Source organism: Petaurus breviceps, unplaced genomic scaffold (assembly GCF_028583685.1).
Source record: "Petaurus breviceps papuanus isolate PSGF00001 unplaced genomic scaffold, PetGlider_PUasm1.0 98, whole genome shotgun sequence".
NCBI classification, from domain to species: domain Eukaryota; kingdom Metazoa; phylum Chordata; class Mammalia; order Diprotodontia; family Petauridae; genus Petaurus; species Petaurus breviceps.
The window spans coordinates 63,085,976-63,109,878 of record NW_027187460.1 but is presented as its reverse complement, the minus strand read 5'-3'; the positions used below and the strand labels follow the sequence as shown (position 1 = coordinate 63,109,878).

General features: G+C 36.4%; 1 protein-coding gene across 8 annotated transcripts in view; it reads left to right on the top strand.

The window, feature by feature from the left end:
- Nucleotides 1–23,903, top strand: part of VPS13B (vacuolar protein sorting 13 homolog B) — a 1,080,499-nt gene that overhangs the window by 852,893 nt on the left and 203,703 nt on the right. For all 8 annotated transcript variants that reach the window (XM_069081095.1, XM_069081089.1, XM_069081092.1 and 5 more), the window contains one exon: nt 8,502–8,906. In XM_069081095.1, the coding sequence (XP_068937196.1) occupies nt 8,502–8,906 (405 nt within the window). The remainder of the gene's footprint in view (nt 1–8,501; nt 8,907–23,903) is intronic.

The window sequence follows — 23,903 nt, the reverse complement described above, 5'->3', positions numbered from 1 at the left end:
GGGGGGGAGGGACGGTGCATACAGAGGGTACCGTAATGTAGCGTGTAGCGCAGGGGATGACCTTCACTACAGTAGCAATCTCAATAGGGCTTCTTTTCGGGGGAGGGCTTATTTTAGAGGAATCTTACACAGTAAGGGGAGTGCTTATTTTCGGGATAGGTCTTATTATCGGGGAAACATGGTAGCACAATGGAAACAGTCCTGGCCTTGAAGTTAGAGGTCCTCCATTCTAATCACATTTTCACTGTGAATAGCTCTGTGATAGCATCTGTGACCCTCAGTTTCCTTACCTGTAAAACAGAGATAATACTGACACTACCTGCCTTACATGGGTATTGTAAGAAAAGTGCTTTAACATACTATATCAATGTGACCTTTTATACCCACTTGAGCTGATTATGTAAGTTTTGCTCAGATTTCCCATTTCTGGATTATATATTCAATAAATGTATAGAAAAAAACTTTTTTTTCTTTTTTTTTTTTTTACATTTCTTTTTTTCTATTTTAGTGACACACCCACCCAAGTAGGAAATGATTGTGTTCCTAAGAAACCTTGCTTGTCTAAAATATTTTTTTGCCATATCTTTTGCTAATAAATTTACAGAGTAAGAAATCCTTTACATAGGTCTCCTTCACAAATGTTATGATTTGGTTATAACAAACCATATTGAATCCATTGGGTTTTTTGTAATAGATTTCAAAATACATCATAAGTGTAAGTAATATGATGACTAATGGGTCAAGTGAAGTTGGAACATTTTAAATGAGAAAATAGCTGGAAACCGTTTTCAGGAAACTTGTCTAGTTGATTTTTGGTCCCCCACAAGGTGTGCATTAACATAAACTTAGTGGAATCACCTCTGGGCCTTGAATTCCCTCTCTGATTTCATTATTACAATATGATTTTTTTTCCCCTCTCACTGTTAAGTCATCTCCTGGTGTGATGGGAACATAAAATAAGTATAATTTATTTATATTTTTCTAATCTCCTTTTAACTCAATAGTCATTTTGCCATTCTGTTTCCTGGTAGCTGTTCAGAAAGTTTTGAAGGGTAATTAGGAACTAATAATTGACAGGAAAGGATTTACTTGGTAACCTAAAGATAGAGTCTGTTCTGGGAATGGTGAGAAAACAGAACTGGCAGAAAAGTACATGACTCAGCTGGAAGATTCTTTATTACAATAAATTCCCTAAATCTAAACTTTGAAAACAATCCATTTAGTGAAGTTGAATCAGTTTGGAGAAAATAATTAATTTCTAACACTAAGACACAGTGATCTACTAATCATTGGAAACCTAATCCACCTCAGCTATCTATGCATAACTTGCTGTCCAGTTATATTTCAACACTTATTACTCTTAAATATCAAGTCTTAGAAAAAAATCTTTCATAATGTAGGATCATACATTGCTCCTAAAGCTTTATTTGAATGTAATTTTCTAGTCCATTTTTATCATAATGTTAATTTTTAATCAATTAAAAAAGTCAAAGTATAAAATAACACAAAAATGGTTTGTTCAACTTTTATTTTTATTTTTTGTCTTAAAATGCCAAATTTTCTTGTTGCATAATCTTTTCCCAGTTGTAAAAATAATCTTCCTGTCATTATGAGACTGCTAAAATATTTGCAGCAAGAGCTCCAGTTTCTGAAAAAAAAAAAAAGGGAGGGAGGGAAAAGTAGGGAGAGAGAGAAAAATCCTAACTACTTCTAAATTTCACTGGGTGGTAATAATAACAATATAAATTTGTTGAGTTATCATATGTGACAATGACTTCATGATTTTATTGATGGACATACACATGCTAATGTATTTTTAAAAACAGTGAAGTTATCCATTTAATTTGTATTGTTTCTAATTTTAGCACATAATTGCTTGCTGTCTCTGGGTGAATTTGGTGCTTATGAGAGAAATACTTAATAGTGCAGTACAACCTTCTAAATCCAATTCTGCTTATCTGGTTCTTGGCCTTCTCCGAGAACTGGCTCACTCAAAAAGGCCCACTCAAGCCCCTGTTTACAATATAGTACATATAGTATTATACTACATATAGGACACATTTCAACACTTTCCTGGGGGGATCCTCTGTGTAAGAATTCTAAAAGTCCCACTTGGTCAACATCTGTCTACAGTTGTTGTACAGCTTACAGTCATATGGAAAAGTTAGGACTATTTAGGACATTGCTTTGGGTTTTTGTATGCCTAATCATTTTTGGACCTGACCATTCCAGATAGACAATGTTATGCTATGACATTGTAACCACAGGTCAACATATTAGGATGAATATAAGGCATATTTGTATTAACTGGATAATACCCATGTAAACTTTACAGTGTGTAGCTTATCTTGAACTCAATAGGCAAACTGCTATAGAAATATCTACTTTACTATTTACTTGGTTTTGTAATCAGATGAGATTCATAAAAATTTACAACATCTTATTTCTGTTAAGTAGAACTTGAATTCATTTCTGCAAGTGAACTACTACCTTTATATTATACTGATCATTAGTGAGATAGCCTTCCTTTTTCTCCCTTTAAATGGTGACTGTTAATTTTATAGCATCGCATTAAAAAAAATGGACTCTTATCAGAGCTAACATATTCTTTCCTGTTACCAAAGTTGATTAGTTCTTACCAAATTAACTTAAATTTTTATACCAAGTAACTTATTTTCTGATCTTTTAAAAATAATAAAAGTTTTAAATTGACCAAGTACAGTTCTGTACTGACCATATCACAACTATTTGTTAGTAGTGCCAAGAACTGGCACCCAAGTCTTCTAAGGTCTGCTTTGATGAAAGAGCCTCATAGAGAACTTTTTTCCTTGAGTTGTCCTTGCTATTTTCTGCCCACCAGTACAGAAGAACTTGGTCTCCACTAATGTAGAGCTTGCATTAACACTCCTCTGTGATACTGGAATGCATGTCTTTCAAAAGGGAAAAAAGTCCTAAAAAATTAACCTGGAAAATAGAATGAAAAGGAACCTCAGTGTCCTTACATTGCTGTCATCTTCCTAGTTTGGTCCATTTTGTTGTTTCTGTTATCAGTATGAAAATTGTTACTTTTCCTATTCCCATTTGAAACTGTCTTCACAATAAAAGCATAGATACATTGAATACTAAGATGGATCATTCTTTCTTTGGTATTTCCATTTATTTCCAGAAAGTTGCAGTATGGATTCATTCCACTGTTTACTTTTTTTTTTTATTATTGTTAAACTCTTACATGGTAAGCAACCCCAAAGGGAAAAGAATTGTTTTTAATGATAGCTTTGAAGTATAACTTTTGAAGACATACACATATTTGAAGACATGCTCACCCACACATGCATGGGTACACACACACACACACACACACACACACACACACACACCTTTAGACTGGATCTGTGATTTTATTGTTATGGGGAACTCCCAGATAAGGAAACTCCCTCTTACTGATACAGGTCTGCACTTACTTTGTAATTTGTAATCTTAGACAGTTGCTTGTATCATTCAGAGGTAGGCCGTTAGCCTAGGAGTGCCAGGATCATAAGATAGTGTATATCAGTGATAGTAATGGAAACATAAGCCTATCTACTCTATCCACTGTACCATGCTGTCAATCATTACTATATCATATTCTTTATCATTATATTAGATTACACCATATTAAATTGCATTATATTATATCCCATTATATTGGTCCTTATTACATATGTAGAAATTAGAAAGGGGAAGGAAGAGCCCCAAGGAAGTCCTTTGATCCAGCGTGAAGCACATTGATCCAAGGAGTTTCTTAGATTAAAGAATTATTATCTTGGGAGCTAGGGTGAGGGAGGAAACTGGCTCTTGGGGAACAGGTTATAGTTCTAGAACAGGAAGGAACAAAGGCAGAAGGATTTAAGGAGTGGGAAAAAGCATAGGTGCATCAAGCCTTATAAGGAGTGGAATATGTGGGTCATCAACTAAGAAGAGAACCAAATGGAGTGCCTCACTGCGAGGGGGGCAGGGGTAGCTCTGCATTTTGAGCAGTTAGCAAAGAGAGGAAACTGAGAGTACTACATCTCAGTTCTACTTGTTTCCAAGGCTGTATATTTGTTGTTCACAGTACAGTATATAGTACATTTGAGAAGTAATGAGATAAGTCAATACATGATTACAGATATATTCATAAACACATACTTATAGGGGCAGCTAGGTGGCACAATGATTAGAGCATTGGCCCTGGAGTCAGAAGGACCTGAGTTCAAATCCGGCCTCAGACACTTAACAAAAACTAGCTGTGTGACCTTGGGCAAGTCAGTTAATCCCAAATGCCCTCCAAAAAATAAAATACATACTTATACATATATGCATATACATATATATGTATATATGTATATATATTATGGGCCTGTGGCCCATGAGCCACCATTTGTTTACACCTGCCTTAGATGATGCAGCACAAGGATTTATAGCTTTATGTCTTCTAAGCAGAGGAAGTGGCCATTTAATATAGTTTGAGAATCTTTCCAGAAGTCCTTGCCCCTTTCCAAAAATATTTTCCTTGATAGCCTGTCATAATGCCAGAAATTCCAACATTAGAACTTTGGTTTGGGTGGGCTAGAGAATTGTTCCCTATTAAAGTACAAAATAAAGGAGCACAGATACATGATGTGGTGGTGATTTCCATCAGAGCCTGGACTGGAAAGGCTGGGATGTGAAGGGCTGGGCTTTAGACCTCACTCTTCCTCTTCTGGGCTTTGTGATTCCCAGAAAACTACTTGGCTTCTGGGGGCCTCAAATTTCTGAGAGACATCCTGACTTAGTGGATAGAAAACTGTACTTGAAATCAAGAATACTTGAGTTTATATCTCATCTCAGATACTTAACTGTGAAATCATCGACATGGAATTTCATCTCTTTGAGCCTTGGTTTCCTACATTGTAAAATGGGGATAGTAATAACACTTACACTTACCTTTGATTATTATTTTGAAGACCAATAAAGCATTCTGCAGACTTAAAAAAACCTTATAACTATTAATTATTGTTAGCTATAAACTGAAGCTTACAATGTTTGTATTACTTATCTCTCAGGGTTGTTGTGGGTAAAACACTTTTTGAACTTCAAAGAGCTATTGTGTTGACTGTGATGATGCTGGTGATGCTGCTGTTGATGATGATAAGGACTTTGACAGTGGCACAGAGAGCTCTAGTAAGGCTTTGGCCAGTTTTCTCAGGTCTTCACAATTCATCTTTTTTTTTTTTTTTAAAGCAATCGGGGTTAAGTAACTTGCTCAAGGTTACACAGCCAGGTGTTTCTGGGTGGGTGCTAAAATCTGAGCCTGGATTCGATCCCCAGGTCATCCCGACATGGAGCTGGTGCTCTTACTCACTGAGCCACCTGGCCACCCCTAAGCAATTGGGGTTAAGTAACTTGCTCAAGGTTACACGGCCAGGTGTTTCTGGATGGGTGCTAAGTGGCTGAGCCCAGATTCGATCCCCAGGTCATCCTGACACTGGAACTGGTGCTCTTACTTGCTGTGCTATCTGGCCACTCCCTACAATTCATCTTTACAAATTCAGGCACTGAGGGCTGTGGACTCTTTTTTTGAGGGGTCCAAGTTATTATTATTGGCATTAGCAGACTAATCACTATTAGCATGTAATGATTAGCATTGTAACATGCTAATAATAATCTTTACATTAATTTGAGTATTTGAAGACAAAAGAATAGAACAGACAACTGAAGGAGATAAACCCTAGGACCAATACCCCATGAGCAGCCTTTGGGAGATGGGAGAGGGAGGGAGAAAAAGAAATCCTAGTTGGCTAATGCTGGAAGAAGTTCCCTACACTTTCTTTGTTGTGGTCATCTTGTCACCCAGGAAAGTTTTTTTTTTTTAAACGTATGCAGTGTAGTTCTTATGAAAATGTGCTTGGCTGTCCCTAGCAATATTTGAAAATGCATTTTATTTGACAGTATTTGAAGCTCACATGGTTGATTTTTCTCCTTCTTCCCCTTCACCACACCAGCACCCCCCCCCCCGCCAAACTGCTTCGTCTCCCAGAACAACTTGCAGCCTAGTAATGTTTCCATATGCTAGAAGTTGCTCTCAGTGATTTTCTGAGGACCAGTTTTTCACCCCTAAGGTTTCATTTCTCTAACAAGCATTGAAACACTGGCCAAGACTATATCACTGCTACTACATGAATACATGACCAACTGGAGAAACCTGTTCTAACTTAGGGTGACACTTAATGGGATAATAGTTCCTATATTTGATACTTAATTGGTGAACAGAATCATGATTTTAAAATATTATTGTTTTCAGATAATGGTTATTTAACACTATACATAACCATTAGATTTAATGTGAACAGTGTTGCTTACACATTGGGACAGTATTCATTTCTTGGAAAAATTGCCAGAAACAGAGCCAAATTCAAGAAGAATAAGGTCAAGGTACTACACCAGAGGAAGTGAAAAGAGAGGTAGGAATCAAATGGGTCCAATAAGAAGTATGCTCAAGGTAAGTTATACACAAAGAAGTTAAGAGGACAGTAAGTCAAATTGTGCCTTGCCTAGGAAGCCAGTTGTTTCCCTCCCTTATGAGGAGCTGAGCTTAGGGGAAAGTGCAAGTGACAATGGTTATGAGAGAAAGACAAAGAAACACAGAAAGAGAAGGACATGATGTACTCTTTTTACTGCTTCTTTCATTAGTGGTGGATGGGAGAAGATTGATTTGAGATCTACCATCAAGAACCCTGAATATGACTTAGTAGGCTAAACCTATTTACTATATGACCGTGGGAAAATAACATAATATTTTTGAGACTTAGTTTCCTTGCCTATAAAAAAATTGAGTTGATATAGACCCTTCTAGCTCCAAAGCCTATGCTCTTCTGTATTTCTTATTTGTTCTATAAAATTTGAATTCAGTCAAAAGACCACACTTAAGAATCTAGTAGGCCACATGGGGCCTCCAGGTCACAGGTTCACCCCTCCCCCCCTAGACTAGATGACTTCTAAGGACCCTTCTAGGGGTGTGTGTGTGTGTGTGTGTGTGTAAAGTTTGATAAAACAATTGGTAAAGTCTAAGTATGAAAGATAAGGATCTTGGGAATCATACTGGAATCTTGGCCAGCTCTGGCCCTTAATATATATTTATTGAACTGAATGATATGCTGCTGTTGCAGATTCTTACAACATCTTTGGATACATTAATAGGTTTATAACATGTAAGAAAGAATAGTTCTGTTAAGTAAGACAACTTTAGTGATCTGGATCTGTCTCTAAGAAATATTTTTTCTGGCAGTGATATGAAGAATGAGAGAATCTATTCAGGTGGCAGTGAATGCTTGAGCAGTAGGAATAGTGGAATGTATTAACTTGTAATCTTTTTTGGAAGAGGAATCAACAGAACTCAGTAACCATTGAATATGAGAGGGAAGGGAGAAGGAAGAACCAAAGATAATCTCAATATTACAATCACAAGATAAATAGTGTTGCTATAAATGAAAGTAATAAAGTCCAGAGTCATAGGAGATTTATGGAGAAGGATAACTACCTTAGTCTAGGGCATAGGCCATTTGAGGTGTTAGTACAACATCCAAGCAGAAATGACCTGTAAACTTTTAACTTCCTAACAGAATTATCCAAGAGAGGAATGGGCAGCGCCAGGAGGAAGTGAGGGACCCCTCTCACTGAAGGGCTTCAGGCAGATACTGGATGATCACTTAGCACAAGATGTGTTGTAGTGACCATTTTGGGGGGGATATGTATGGAATTAAATGGCTTCTGAAGTCCTTTCAGAATCTGTGGCAACTAGGTGGCCTAGTGGGTAGAAGGCTGGGCCTGGAGTCAGGAAGACGCATCTTCATGATTCAAATCTGGCCTCAGACACTTACTAGTTATGTGGTCCTGGGCAAGTCACTTAACCCACTGTACCTCAGTTTCCTCATCTGTAAAATGAGCTGGAGAAGGAAATGTCAAACCATTCCAGTTCCTCTTCCAAGAAAACATCAAATGGGCTCACAGAGAATCAAACAGGACTGAAAAATGACTTAATGACACAAGAGATTCTGTTACTAATGAGTCCCTTATGCACAGTTAAAGATAAAGCCCTGGAACCCAGAACAGTGAGGTCAGGGTTAAAGATACAGGTTTGGAAGGCATCTGCATACAAATGTTAGTTGGATCCATGAAAAGTGAGAGATTACCAAGCAAGAGTATAGAGAGAGAAGAAGAGAGGGCAGCCTATAGACCCTCAGGGTAGTATTTCATACAGGTACTCATATAAAATATGGGAAGAGATTAAAAAAGCATAGGAAAGATAAGAAACCTGAATATCCTAGTGGACCTTTGAATGACAACATTCCTTAATAAGTATTTATTGAATTGAATGATGTAGTGCCATTATGACAAAATCTAACATGATCTTAGGATGCATTAATAGAATTGTGATATGCAAGCAAAAGTTTCCATTCAGTAAGATGACTTCAGTGATTTTCTTGTCTCTTTGTATTTTACAGCGGACATCAATTTGGATATATCAAAGCCTTTGAAGGCAAACCTGAGTTTTGTCAAACTAGATCAAATAAACCATTTTCTGAAGAAGATCACAAATGCTAATGGCTCTGAGGGCAGCACAGAGGCTTCAGCTCTGTCAGACACCGTACTGAACAAGGATGAACTATTAGCCAAATGTTCCCGTGGAAAGCTGCCTGTTCCTGTAGGACAAGCTGATGGAGTACAGAAGGTTCCAGTTCAAGAAAACATGTGGAGAGCTGTTTCCTGCTTTCAAAAAATTTCTGTCCAAACTGCTCAGATAGTGGTTTCCATGGAAACTGTACCCCATCCTAAGAAGCCGTGCCTCTTAGCATCTTTATCAAGCCTCAGTGGAAGTCTGAATGTGAAGGCAGGACAAAAGACACCTGGTGAGTCAGTTATATGTATTCACATCACAGTCAGGTGTGTGTGTGGTCTTTTAACCACTAAAGTTACATAATTTTGAAGATAATCCTATTTTAAAATTTAAGAGAATTGGCACTATGGCCAATTTTTGCTTTGGGTCTTAAGTATCTAAAAGATAAGTTGGGAGTAATTTGTTTGGGCCCTTGGGTCTTAATACTGCATACTGGACATTTCAAGATCCATGTCTTGCAAGCAAATCATAGAAGTATTTTTGAAAACTTTATTTTGAGTTACTTAAATTTGGATTTTCTCTGCCAGCTGTCTCTTTAGGTATATAATAATATTCATTTCATTTCATTGGAATAGTAGTTTTAGATAAGAATTGTGGTGGTGATAGGTGTACTAGATGAAGAATAGGACCCTCAGAGTTTAGCAAACATTTTTTGTTTAAAGGTTTGTTAATATTTTGGGGTTGGGTTGTTTTTTTGTTTTTTTTTACTTCACAGTCAGTCCTTTCCACATAAGCTCCCTATCCCCACCCAGTGATCTTTCACTTGTGACAAGAAAGCAGGTTAGGAAAACAAGTCAACAGACACCAAGTCTGACATCTTATGTAGCAGCCATTATCCCCCATCTCTCCAAGGAAAGGAGGAAATTATACTTCCGGGACTCTTAGCTAGGAAGACGATTGTTACAGTTAAACATATTTTGACCTAATTTTAATGGTTGTTTTTTTTATTTACATATTCTGTTCATTGTGTGTATTGTTCTGCTTACTCTCACTTCATACATGCACAACTCCCTATGTTTCTCTGAATTCCTCACATCTGTCATCCTTACAGTGCAATGATATTCCATTTAATTCATCTTTTTCAGTTCACTCAGCAACTCTCTATCAATGGACATGTACTTTGTTTCCAGTTTTTTACTTCCACAAAAAATTCGACCATCATTTTCTCAGGTTCATGTCTCCTTGCTCCCTTTAAAGTAGTTGTTGGCTTTGCAGTGGGCAGAGAGGCCCATCAGAAAGGATGTGATCACATGATCACATGCTATAACCTAACATCAATAGGATTTCAAATGCTATGGAATATAAGGGGGTGAGAAATTATCTCTCATTAAAAAATTTAGTCTTCTTCCCCTCCTGCCAGGATGGAGCTTTTATGCGTTTTTTTTTTCATTGAATGAAGGGAAGGCAAAGGGTGCAAGGGGAGGGAAGGGTGAGAGGCAGGGCACAGGTGGGAAATACAGTTTTCAATCACAGAAACTTTGCTACTGTAAAAGTTTAGGGCAAAATGCCAAGAAATTCACTCTGAAATCAAAAGCAGCAAATGGGAAGCATTTTTTCAATTTTATTTGCATGGAAGAATTTGGAAGCAAAACTTTATATTTTTTGTAACTTTAGATCACTTGCTTACCAAATTAATTAAGTGGCATATTAACACTAACTGGAAGTAAGCCACTTCTAGCCAGTTGGCACAACATACTAAGAGATAACAAAAATGGCCTGTAGTTAAGAAATACGAATTCTAGGCCAAGTAAGGTGATTTATTTCCCTCTCATCAGAAATATTTGTGACCAAGCCAGCTATACACAGTGCACTTTTTTATTGTTTTAAAAGTTAGAAATGAAAAATGTAAGGTTCATGGAACATGAAAGACTGTGAAATGCTGGAGGCTGAAATTCCTGATTTATCCATAAATAAATTGGAATACAGACAGGGAACACTGGGCCCATTCCCACGCTTTTCTCGTTGTATCTTAATCATAGTCAGCAAAGTCCAGAAATCAAACATTGTTAAAGAGGAGTTTAAGGATTATGTTCAGAGACCTAGGTGCCTTTTCTTTTTCCTTCTTCCCTTCACTCCCACCCCCTTTGTTAAGCTTACATTTTATCAGCCATCAGTAGTATGTGTCAGCCAAGAAGTTGAAAACAAAGCTAAATTCCTTCCTTCCTGGTGCTATGTAAGACAAGTGAGGAGATTCATTCTGTTTTACCTTCATATTTTCTTCTTATACTTGAAAAAAAGACGTAATTTGCTCTAAGGATCCTCAAAACCTAGTTCTAGCTATATTTCTTAATCCAGGTAACTGCAAGTATGGCAAATGAGTCCCAGACAGTCTTTACACACAGCTCTCTAATGTATATGCTCAACAAACATTTTTAAATAAAGTGATTAAATGCCAAAACTCATCCCAGTGGGAATTAGTCATTTGTTGTGAAGAACATTCCTGTGAGGCACTGAAGAATGCCAGATTTATTTTCTATATTTATTCTTTATGTTATGGAATACTTAGGCTTTTTTGAAAAAAAAAAAAGGAATAAGAAACACTCAGTAAAAAAATTATTAACTCTAATTCACTAGCAGAGTTAAGATCTAATACTTAAAACTGAATTCTGGAAAATCATAATTAATAGGGCATTCACTAGCTAATAGCATTATTCTTAAAAATTAAACTGGATTTTAAAGCATTAAAATAGGATTTGGGTATAGATTCCTTTATACTATGGAGTATTTTATAAATTAATATTTCATATTCCCAGTAAAACTGATTTAAATGAAAAAGTATTAGATATCAAAAAGTTAAATTTGGCAAAATATTTTTTAAAAATACAGTAGCTTTATTACAAAGAGAATTTTAAGGATTTGGAATATTGTTTTTAAACATGGTTCTCGATATTTGTTCCCTAAAACTTTTATAGCTATACCTCTGAGCTCAACTGAGTTAATGTCAGATTTTTATAGTTTCAATCTAATACACAAATACTTGACTGTGTCTTTGATTTTACAGTCATATAACTGTTGTGACCATCTGCAGCAGCTGTGCTTTCCGAATTATTTGCTGAACCAAATTGAGCACAGTGACAAAAGTAGTCATCTCAGATGTACTGTTAAAACAGAAAAAGAAAAAGGAGTATTGCTTTGGTACAGTATGGCCATCTGTTGTACAGATGTTATTGTATAGAATGACTTAAGATAAAATAATTGTAGAAAATTTTCATTAAAACCTCAACAATTTGCACTTGTTTACGTGAATCTGCATAACTCCCCAATGAGACAACACACTTGGGGTTTCTTTGGTTCTCACTCGCTTTTTCTTTGATCCTTTTTGATGTGCTGACTTTAATAAACACAGTCAAAAACACTGTGCAAAAACATCATGGAAAAAACTACAAAGGAACAATTATAGCAGCAGAAACTACTCTAATCCCTTACTTACGCAAGCTATTTTTAGAGAAATATGTTTTTTTACACATTTTATGTGACAATGTTATATAAACAGTGTAAACGGCCCTTTTCCAGATGAGTTTTAATTTAGAAGCCGAAATGGATTGGTAATGCAAGAGGAATCTTGTGTGCTAAGTATTATTTAGAAAAACACAATTGAGAACGTGTTGTAAGCATGTTTCCTCACTTGTGAGAGGTACAACAAAATCTTCTGACCTTACCTAATGACTTTATTTTTCATCTTTTAAATTAACATCAGCTTTGGGGAGGAAGGGGACTGGAAAGGAATGGGGGGAAATAAAATTGTAGAAGAGAAAAAGAGTCATTTTTTTCCCCACAAGACATTTTCTGTAAGAATGATCTTAAAGTCTTCTCTTTTAACTTAAACTCTTTTTTAACCAAAACTTAAATAGTGTACTGCAGTGTTGAGTTGAATTATTTTTTACTGTTTTGAGCAAAATGAAATGGAATAATTGATTCTATGGCTAAATATTTTCTGCTTTAAAAAAAAAAAAACAAAGAGCTCCACCATTCTTGTCCTACGTACCAGGCTGTTCTGCAACCCCAAGTATGAGCATTTCAAGAGATGTAATTTTTTTTCTTTTCTTTCCCCCTTTATTTTTTCTTGGTGAACTCTCCAGGTTGTAGTGCAGCAATGATTTCTAATAACCTGAGTCTTATTTCTGCTAGAATACTTATAGTCTCCTCTGTGCCTTTGGTGTAGTGGCCTTAGTGGTCTGGTTTTACTTGATGTAATGATCATATTTTAAAGTTGACTTACAGTACTGCAGAAATGCTTGTGATCATGTTATCAGTAATAAAACTTTTAAATCTAGTTTTTAGAAAACATTACTGTCCTTTTCTAAACTATGCTAGCAGAGAAGTTAACATTTCTCTTGCAGCCATTTGAATCCAAGCTGTTTTATCGGATGATATTTTTGAAGATTATAAAGTAAAAACAAACAACTTTAAATTCTGAACTTATTTCAAGAACACCCTGTTTGAAGAATCACCACAAATGCCTAGCTATAAATTGTGGCCTGACATAGTGAATGGCACATTCTGGTGCCAGAGAAGGGAGCGAACCTAAGATAGTTCCCCTTGGGCTAGGAAATTATTTTGATAGTTAAGCAGTAATCCTTAGATTTATAGAAATAGGTATAAGATTCAGACCAAGGTTATTAGCTGTTTCAGATGCACATTTGAGGTTGGTGATACCCCCATAGATAAGAATAAGGAAAAGAGAGATGAGTAAGTCGTTTGGCATGAAAGGTTTGGGGCAAAGCCTGAGTATGTCCATCTGGGGTGGAACAGTCCACTGTGTGCCTGTGCCTGTGCCTGTGCCTGAGCCTGTGCAGAGGTGGCCTTTCATCCCGGCACAAAATAGTAAGTTGAGTTCTTCATAGTCAAAGAGTTGTGGTTTAAATAACTTTCACTACCCCATCCTGTTGTCCAGATGTACTTATCTTTGCATGTAAACAAACAAACAAACAAAAAAGTGAAGAAAAAAGTTTAACCACATCATTTCTTCATTGCAGAAGAATCCCTTATCATGATAACTGAATGCCGGACCAGTAAAATGTAAAAGACTTAAAATTCCTTTTCTATATTGAAAAATAAAATCTGTCTATTAATTGGTACAAGATAGAGACCAAACTTCTCATTCCAGAGTTAACTGGACCTCTGGAGAAAACTCTGCTAAGGCGTTGTCATAGCCTTTGGATGCTACAGAGATACGAGTTAGCCTGAAGGGAAATAAAACATTAAATTAGATATGACTACCTAAAATAATATGTAGCAGTAACAAGCCATTTACTGCACCCAGAAGACCTCTGTTACTTTTAGAAAGAAATATCAACTCTTTCCAACACTTGAACAATAGGAAATGAATTCTTTGTCAGTAAAAGCCAGAGGACAAACTTCATATTTAAATGGCCACTGAGGATTGAGGTGGAAGTACAGCTTGTAGACAGCTATACAAATCACTAACAAACCTTAATGAATATTGGGTGTGGGCATCAGGGTCCTGTCAGTTTTGACGCTATGTCCCAAGTAGTTTAAACCCAACACTCAAGAAAAGGTGGAGACCTCATCAGGTCTGTAACATCTGGGATTTTATTTGTCATTTTGGCATACCCTGCAAGCGCAAAAGAAAGAGTAAAAGGGGATTATCTTGACAATGAAATGAGTTACTGAATCTTGTGATAATGAAAAGCAGAAGAATTCTAATGCCTTTCTATAGTCCCTGAGGTGGAGGTGCGTTTATAGTTTTGCAGAAGTAAAATGTAGGAGGGAAGAACAGATGGCCTCGAGTCCATGAAACAAGACACCACCTAATCCCAGGACTGAGTACCACTATTAATCCTGGTCAGATTCCCTACTGTTACTTTATAACAGGGTTCAGAGTTGCTACTGATGAACTGGCATGTCTATTTTTCCCCTTAAATTACATATTACCTGTGCTTGCTGATTGAAGAAAGAAAACATGTTCAGACTCTATGGGGCTGTTTATGTGGCTTCCAGAAGTTTGCTTAAGAACTTCCAAAAGTTTCCCTAAAACCAAATGGAATGGGAAGAGATGAAGCTAAAATTTGTTCAACGTAAGTCTCCACCTCCACCTTTGTGATATGTAGGCCTTACCTTGCATTATATACATACATATTTGAAAGATATAGATATATATATGTTGTAGTGATAGTCCTGTGCCTGCAGAAGTCATATATGCATATGTACATACATACATACATACATATATGCATGCATCTCTGAAAATATTGTTACAGTCTCTGGTTTAATTATTACTATTATATGAAGTCATGGATAGCTTTACAGAATCATGGATAATAATAATCTATATTAATTACATGAAGAAAGTGTCCTATGGAAGAATGTTTAATTGGTCTAATTCTGATGTGCTTTGCAAACATTGAAAATGAGCTATTGCTCTCTTCAGTTTTTTGCATCTTTTGTGAATGATATCCATAGCTTTCTTTAATAATGTAAAATAGAGACACAAGTGTTTGATGTAGGTCTTAAAAGGTCTCATTATTATGGTGGTATGTGTTTATAAAAAGCATATACATAGATTTTTCTAGTTTTGCTCCATTGTGTGATCATTAAGCCCCAAATACACACACATACATATATGTGTCGGTATGTGTATATGTCACACACACATATATTTAGGTCAATGTGGTTACTAGACTTATTTTTATATAATGAAAGATCCCCAAATTCATAGAACAGTAGCTATTCAGAAATGAAAGAAAAGGTATTTGTTCACTCAATTTGCTGATGTGTTCATTTCTAAAATGCGTGAAAAACAAATAGGAATTTTGTAATAAACAAACATGATTATCAGGACAATCTAGTTGTTGTATTGCAGTGAACATGGTGTACCTGCCCAGCCTTTCGTTGAGGGAGATGAGCTCATTTCAGATAGATAACCATCTCTGACTTTTCTTCTGATTCATCACTGACCTGAACTCCATTTGAACCTTGTTAGACACAAAACAAGCAGGATTCCTGGCCCAAGCTATAAAATATAATTAAGCCCTTTTGAAATGATGTGTAAAAGAACATTGCTCTACCCCCACTCTAACCACTACCACCACCACAACCAATAAAGTTAAATCAAGCACTGCCTGTAATGGATTAAAATAATAAATGTTCCTGGATTTCAGTGTTTGAAGTACTTGAAGAAAACAGGCTCCCAGCAACCCGGGTAGCCGAATGCAGGAGGGACATTTATTAATGACGAGTTCAAGGATTTGGCCTGTTTAAGATCATTACTTTCTGTTTACCGTGTGTTACACATCTCTTGTATTTTTACACTGCCCACATGTGTCTACATGCAATAATGAAAAGCTTTTCAGCAAAAGAATTGTTAATTGTGTAAATATGGTTCTCTAGGGGAGTATGAAGCTTCTTAAGATTCTGTTCCTTCCTAATGAGAAAGACAGTGCAGTCATTATGTTCTTGTAACTAAATTGGCCTTAGAATCTTGTCTTGACTAATCTAGTCAATTTGTTACAAACACCACCATGAGTCACCAGATTCAGCTCTCAAAGCCACATTACTTATTGGAAGAGCCTTGACCTCATGCTATAAGTCTGAAAGTCATGGCACATGGTGCTGGGCCCTCCATATCCATAGAGAAATCAGTGCTTTGAAGTTCTTCTAATATACCAAAAAGGCAAATAAAAACAACTATTTTTTGAAATTTCAGTAGATCTAAAGAGTATACATAGTGACTTTTGCAAATTTCACATACTGTACACAATCTTCAAAATGTAGAAGTTTTCTTTGCTCATGAGAAAACAGAACATTTTGACAAGAACATTATCTAGTAACATGAGTAAATTTCGGGAAAAAAAGCATATAAAAACAGTACATTGATAGGAAAGTGTCCATCACCAGAAAGTACATATTTGTAACCTCCATCTTAACTGCCACTATATACCTCCTCTATGAGCACTTTCCATCTTTTATATGAATATATGTACAGATATGTATAAATATACAACACATATGTATATATGCACATATAAGTGTGCATATGTGTATGCGTATATAATTTTACATCCTAGTTGTTTACATGTTGTCTTCACCCATTAGAAAATAAGCTCTTTGAAGGCAAGGGGGACTTTTTGCCTTTCTTTATGTCCATAGCACTTAACTCAGTGACTGGTACATAATAAGTACTCAAATGTTGGTGGGCTTGAGTTGACTTGCTTTTCCCTTCTTCTTTAGCTTCAGTTCCTGGGGATTCATAGGGGATGGTGTAGGCTACTTACTGTACATCCCACCACTAACCTAAAACCTATGACATGCTCCATCAAGCTTAGCTAACAGGCCTGCCCTGCAGAGCCAGGTACATGTATGCTCCCACTCCCAGCAGCTTTTGGGTGGCAGAATAACTTCATCAGTTTCTGAGAATCAAAGTCAGGTGACCATGCCTGGCTATTCCTCATTGGTCTGTTAATCTTATTAGTGGTGTATACACCCATGAGGCCATAGAAGGGAGCCATAGGATATGAAATAAAGCATTCAGTTCCATGGCCCTGTTGCCAGGTTGACAAATGAAGCTCCTGAGATCAAACTGTTGACTGTATTTTTTTAAGCCTGCCCATGAGTACTGAAGTCATCGATTGTAGAATAGTAGAGCGGAAGGGGACCTGAGAGATCATCTAGTCATATCCATTCCTTTTGTAAATGAGTTCGCTGTGGTGCTCAGAAGGAAAGTGACTTGCCCCAGGACACACCATTAGTGACAGTACAAAGAACAGAATCAAGGTCTCTTCAGGCTTGTCCTGATGGACATTGGTCCAGTACTCCTTCAGTTCTGATGACTTCTAAAGCAAGTATGTGGACTAAGACCAATTTTCAAGGAAAATCTGAAAATTACTTGACTAATCATTTTATTTTCAACACTGTTTAAGTAGTTGTATACTAATTCTTCCTTCCATGTTAATTACAATTAAAAACATAACTAATCAAGTAGCAGTTTCCTCTTATGATTCAATTAACCAAGGAAGAAAAGGTTAAAAAAATAAGACTTACCAAGTACATGTTTATAGTTTTTTTTCTTTGTTCCTGCAAGTAGTTGTCATATACTTTTCAATGCACACACTCAGAACTGCCAGTCAAAATTATTTTTCTACCTAGGAACATAAACCAATCAGGTTTTATTTTTTTAATAAACTGACACAACTGTAAAAACAGTGAGCATGGTGACAGACTAAAAAAACAACCAACCACCATCACCCTTTGGTATTTTTATTTTCACTTTTTCCAGTGTACTAGCGTTTTAAAAGCTATCACAAAAATGCCTTATAAGGACTAAGCATCAATAACTAACTCAGTGGACATTTCATGTTTCATGAGTAATGTTCCATGGAGAGCTAGGGGAGTCAGAGTGGGGGGAGCAGCTTCTCCTGTTATGCCTGAGTATCCTCATCTGTAAAATGAAGGGGTTGGCCTTAGACAAGGGTACTCATGCATTTCCAGGGGAGTATCTGATTTTCACTTCTCTGGAGTCTTAAGATCACTGAGGTTCAGATGGCATTAGGGTCAGTACTTGTAAGTCAGTAAAGCGTGCTATTAGTGGCAGAAATTATGGATAAGGAGCCACCATGACAGCTAGGCCTTGATACCGTACTTTCTCTGTTAAAAACATCCATAAGCCTCAGGATGAGGAATGTGGCAGCAAGCGCCCACCTTATTTTCGAGTGTGTTTTCAAAATTGACTCAAATCAACAAATATTTATTAAATGCCTGCTACATCTCTCCTCTATGTGACATAGTGAATAGTGGATGCACAATATTAACCTTTGGAAACACAAATATGAATGGTCCCAGACCTCAAGAATCTTATGGGTGGAGGTTGAGATAAATATTCAGGTAACTATAATACCAGTTGCATTGTAAGGGCACAGGAAAGGTGTGAACAGAGTGACATGAGAAATCCAAGGAGGCAATAAAGTAAAGGATCATAGAGGAGGTAGTAGCACATGACATAGACCTTAAAGGAAGAGAAGGATTTCAACAGCCAGAAGTGGGGGTTTGTAATTCCAGGTATGAGGGGCAGCATGCATGAAGGCATGGACATAGGAAAGGATAGGATGAGATTAGGGAAGAACAAAGAGTCCTGTTATATTGGACTGGAGCAGGTGGGAGGAATCTGGCGTTGAGGCCACATGTGGTCTTCTAGATCCTTGGGTGTGGCCTTTTGGCTGAGTCCAAGTTTTACAGAACAAATTCTTTTATTAAGGGGATTTGTTCTGGAAATTTGGATTCAGTCAAATTGTTGCACTCGAGAACCTAGAGGGCTATGTGTGGCCTCAAGGCCACAGGTTCTCTACATCTGCACTAGAGAAAGCATGGAGGGCAGTAGCATGCAATAAGTCTGAAAAAAGGAGATTGGAGGAAGATTATTGGAGAAGGTCCTTGAATTCCTGGTAAATAAGGTGATTGTGATGACCTAGTTGGAAGCCCTGGACTATATTGTTCATTATTTGTTCGTTCAATAAACATTTATTGTACAACTCAAAATAACAGAATTGTGGAATCACATAGTTAGAGGTCATCTTCAAAGTCATGTGTCCAACTGGGAACTGAACAAAAATCCCCTCCATAGCATGCCTGACAATAGTCCACCAGCCTTTGCTGGAAGACTTGTGGTAAGGGAGAACCTCCTACCTCTCAAGACAAACCATTAAACAATAACTGATTAACAGGAAGTTTTTCTTTACATCTAACCAAAAGCCGCTCCTCTGCCACTTACACATACTTTTCCTAGTTCCTCCCACTAGAATGAGACAAAATAAGTCTAATCTCTGCTACACAACAGCCTATGTACTTGAAAACTGCTGATATACTCTCTGAGTGTTTTCTTCTCTAGGACATGTGTATCTGGTTCCTTCACCCTGTCCTATTATTTCATTAGTTAGTCTCTTCACTGTTGGGCACTCTACCTCATCAATGTCTGTCCTCATATTTGGCACCCAGAATTGAACATGATATTCTAGATGTATTCTGGCAGGGCAGAATAGACAATAAGGGAAGGGTAACAGAAAAGGTAGCACCTGAGGTGCGCCCTGAAGGAAGAGAAGGAATTCAGTAAGCAGAAATAGGAGTATGTTATTCCAGGCATAGGAGACAGAGTAAAGGGACTAACCCCTCCCTAGTCCTAAATTTACATAGCGTTCTATCCTCTTAAGATATTTTTGGTTCCTGACTCTGTCATCCATTTTACTAAAATGTACCTCTGAGTTTTGTGTCATGTGTAAATCTGATAAGCATGCCACTAATTATTTCATTCATGTCACTGATTAAAATGTTAATCAGCACAGAACCAAAGAGACCTCTTTCCAAGGTGACAGTGAGCCAGAGCCATTTGATTTCTCTTTGAGTCTGACCCTTCAGCTTAGACTCAGATCCATCTAAGTACACTATCATTTTGTACAGGAGTTCTCAAAGTGTGTTTTGAAGATGCCAAGACGTTTTCAGGGGGTCCACAAGATTGAAACTATTTTCATAATAATGCTATAACGTTATTTCCTTGTTTTACTGTCATTCTTTCATGAGTTAACGGTGAAATTTTCCAGAGGCTACATGACCTGTGAATTAAAGATTCAGCTACAAACATGAAGATTCAGTTAATATTTCATTTCCAGAACTATATTTTTCAACAAACAGATCTGCAGATATGGCTGGAATTTTGCTTAAATTTGTTTAATATCAGCACCAACTAATCACTGAGGATAAACTTCTTTTAGGTGAATGTTTTTCCTACATTTAGCAGTGATGGGACAAAAGCAAAGGCAAATAAAACCACCTGATGCCTGAGCATGAATCAGAGCAATGGCACCCAAACTGGACTGGCAGTTATTGTATCCTTTCCTGCCACACACTTGCAGTACTTTTTAAAAGTATTTCTTTTGGGGCAGCTAGGTGGTGCAGTGAATAGAGTACCAGCCCTGGAGTCAGGAGACTTGGGTTCAAATTCGGCCTCATATATTTGACACACTTACTAGCCGTGTGACTTTGGGCAAGTAATTTAACCCCAGCTGCCTTCCTAAAAGCCAAAAAAAAAAAAGTATTTCTTTAAAAAGTTAGTTCCAGTTAAGAATATCCTTGATGAAACACTGTTTATTAAATATTGACCCTCTAGTACACATATTTTTTAATATTTCATAGGATAAGATGGGAAGTATACCTAAAGCACTTCTGCTGCTCACCACTTCTGGTGGTTGTCTCCAGGAGAAGCCTGGGTGCAATTGAGTGACAAGCTAAACAGCTTTCATTTTTTTCATGGTACACCATTTTTACTTGATATTATAACAGACAAACTATGGTTATTCAGCCTAGCATATTTGGCAGATGTTTTCTTAAAAATGAATGAAGTAAGCCTGTCACTTGAAGGAAAAAAACTGACAGTATTTATTGCCAGTTATAATATTCAAACTTCCACAGCAAAAATTGCAATTTTGGAAAACTTGTATCTGCCTCAGTGAGCTTGGCAGCTCCGCAGTACTTAAAAACTTTATTGTGAGATCAATGGTGATATTAACAGGTGTACTTTTTTATATTGTATAAAGAAATGTGTCAACATTTGGAACATCTACATAGCTCAGTGAACCATTATTTTCCAAATGACCAATTCATGATGTCAAAAATTATCCATGGGTAAAATATTCACTTAAAGTTTAAGATAGACCAATGGATTTTAATATAACAGAGTATGAAAGTTCATTGTTATGGTTTCAGATTCCACTTTTCAACTAACCTTTAAGAAATTACCATGTGTCAACTTTTGATGTAATATCAAGGAAGAATATCTACAATTATCTGAAAAGGCTATTAAAATACTCCCTTTTCCAACTACATATCTGTGTGGGGGCAGATTTTTCTTCATGTTTTTTAATCAAAACAACATATCAAAGAAAAGAAGCAGCAATCAGAATCCAGCTGTCTTCCGTTAAGCTAGATATTAAAGATATTTTCAAATATGTAAAATAATGTCGTATTCTTATTTTTTGTTGTTTTGAAAAATAAAGTTATTTTATGTTTTAAAATGTTATGTTAACATATAATGGCCTTATTATTGTTATTTCAAATGAATAAATATTTAAAATATTTATCTATACTAATTTTGAGATAGGAAATATAAATAGATATAGCCCACATAAACAAAAGCTCTTTGAGACCCTCAATAATTTTCAGCAGTGTAAAGGAGTCTTGAGACCAAAAAATTTGAGATCTGCTGGTTTAATTCATGTTTCCTAATTTCTTGTAAAAATTAGCATGTGAAATTTTGTTTAACCACTTAGCTAAAATTCAGACAGTTTATAGTTATAGTATTACACTGACTTACCAGCTTTTAGTAACTGTTCTAAAAAAAGGAAATTTGGTTAGTCTGGCATGTTTTTGATGAAAATTTGCTGACTCCATATTCACCAAGTATCTGAAAGAGATGCAAAACTAATAAAGCAATGAACCTGACTTCATAAGGCATAAAAGAACTCTTAAGAGCTTATAGAATCTGATATATTTTTGAAAAAGACATAAAGTTTGGGGCAGGTTGGCACCTTAGTGACCTCAGACATTTACTAGTGCTGTGTGACCTGTTTGCCTTGGTTTCCTCATCTATAAAGTGAGGTGAAGAAGGAAATGCCAAACTACTCCAATATCCTTACCAAGAAAACCCCAGAGAGGGCCACAAAGAATTATACACCAGTGAACAACAACAAAGTGTTGCAAGAGTTCTAAGGAGAAAGATTTCTGAAGGTCTTTCCATGTGATAATATGAATCTCTGATAGACTTGGCATTCTAGAAACCCCCAGCTCTTTTGGTTGTTGTTGCATATATTAGAATCAAATTCTATCTTGTTAGTGCTTGTCGTGATGATGGGCAGGAAGAAAAGAGGTTTTCTACTGCCTGGCCTTTGTACAACCTGGACTGCCCCCACCAATTCTAATCCTAAAAACAATAAATTCTCTCTGTTTCAAGTTAGGGTATTAAAATCTCATTCTTTCATGCTTCAGTTGAACAGACTTGAACTACATCGATTTTTTTACATATGCTATTTCTTTATGGGACACATAGCTTTACTTCTTGAGGCATTCTGATATTTAGCTCTTATGCAAATTAACTTCTGGTTAGTATCTAACACATGCTTGAAGATTTTCTAGTAATCTTAGATTACTTCCAGCTGCATAAAAAATACCTGGATATGCCTTGCTAGCACATGTCATCATTGTATAATCTTTCTAATGATATACAGAAGCTTGATCAAAATTGCATTTTGCTCAGTCAGCATGCAGAGAATAGGAGCGTTACTAAGGTTCTAAGTGGAGCCTGACAATGTTGGGCTGGCACCATTTTGTAAACATTGTCCAAAACAAGTGGTTCACATTTATTAGTCTCCTGAAGGAGTATTTTAAAAGTCATGAAACTATTTGTTCTCAAACTAAATTGTTGCACTCAATGAAAAGCATGTCAATATGCAGAAATAATTCAAACAGAGCAAGACTATTTCTGTTTATCACACCCATTGATTTAGAAAATATATTACATATGTTGCTGCAACAGGTATAATTTAATCATTAGTTTGTGAAACCTAGATTCCAAATCCTGTTACATATTTTTTAAAAAGTTAATGAAAAGATCTGCCAAAAAAGTATATGTGGTAGGAAGAAGTGAAGGCGAATGAGTTGTTTGAACAGTTGAGATGACCCATAAGGTAATCAGAAAAACAACTTCCTACTTTTATTCATGTTCTATAATCCCACAAAGTGATTGAAAATCCTGAAGTTAGACCTTTTTGTGCAGTTAGGGTTTTTTTTTCAAGCATATTTCTTTGTGCCCTCTAAATAGGTCAACTTTTTATTATCCTTACTCAAGAAATATTCTGCCTTAAATAACATTACTATCATCTAAGTAGAATTTGAGTCTTACTTTTTGACTACCTAAGCAGTTTTTGCCAGCAGCTCTTAAATACTAAGTGTTTCAGTACTGAAATTCATCAAACACTTATTAAATGCCTACTGTACTGCAAAGCACTGGGGATGCTAAACCAAAAATGGAGCATTAAAGGGGCTTATATTCTGCTGGGGAGGTGGGAAGGATACTTATCCTACCATTCACAGGCACACTAATTGGATAAGCTTCCAATATTCCCTAGAGCCCTTTGTTTGATTGTATGCTGACATATACATATATATATATATATATTATATATATGGAGATTCATTTCATTCCAAAAAATATTTTCAGAATGTTTTCTAA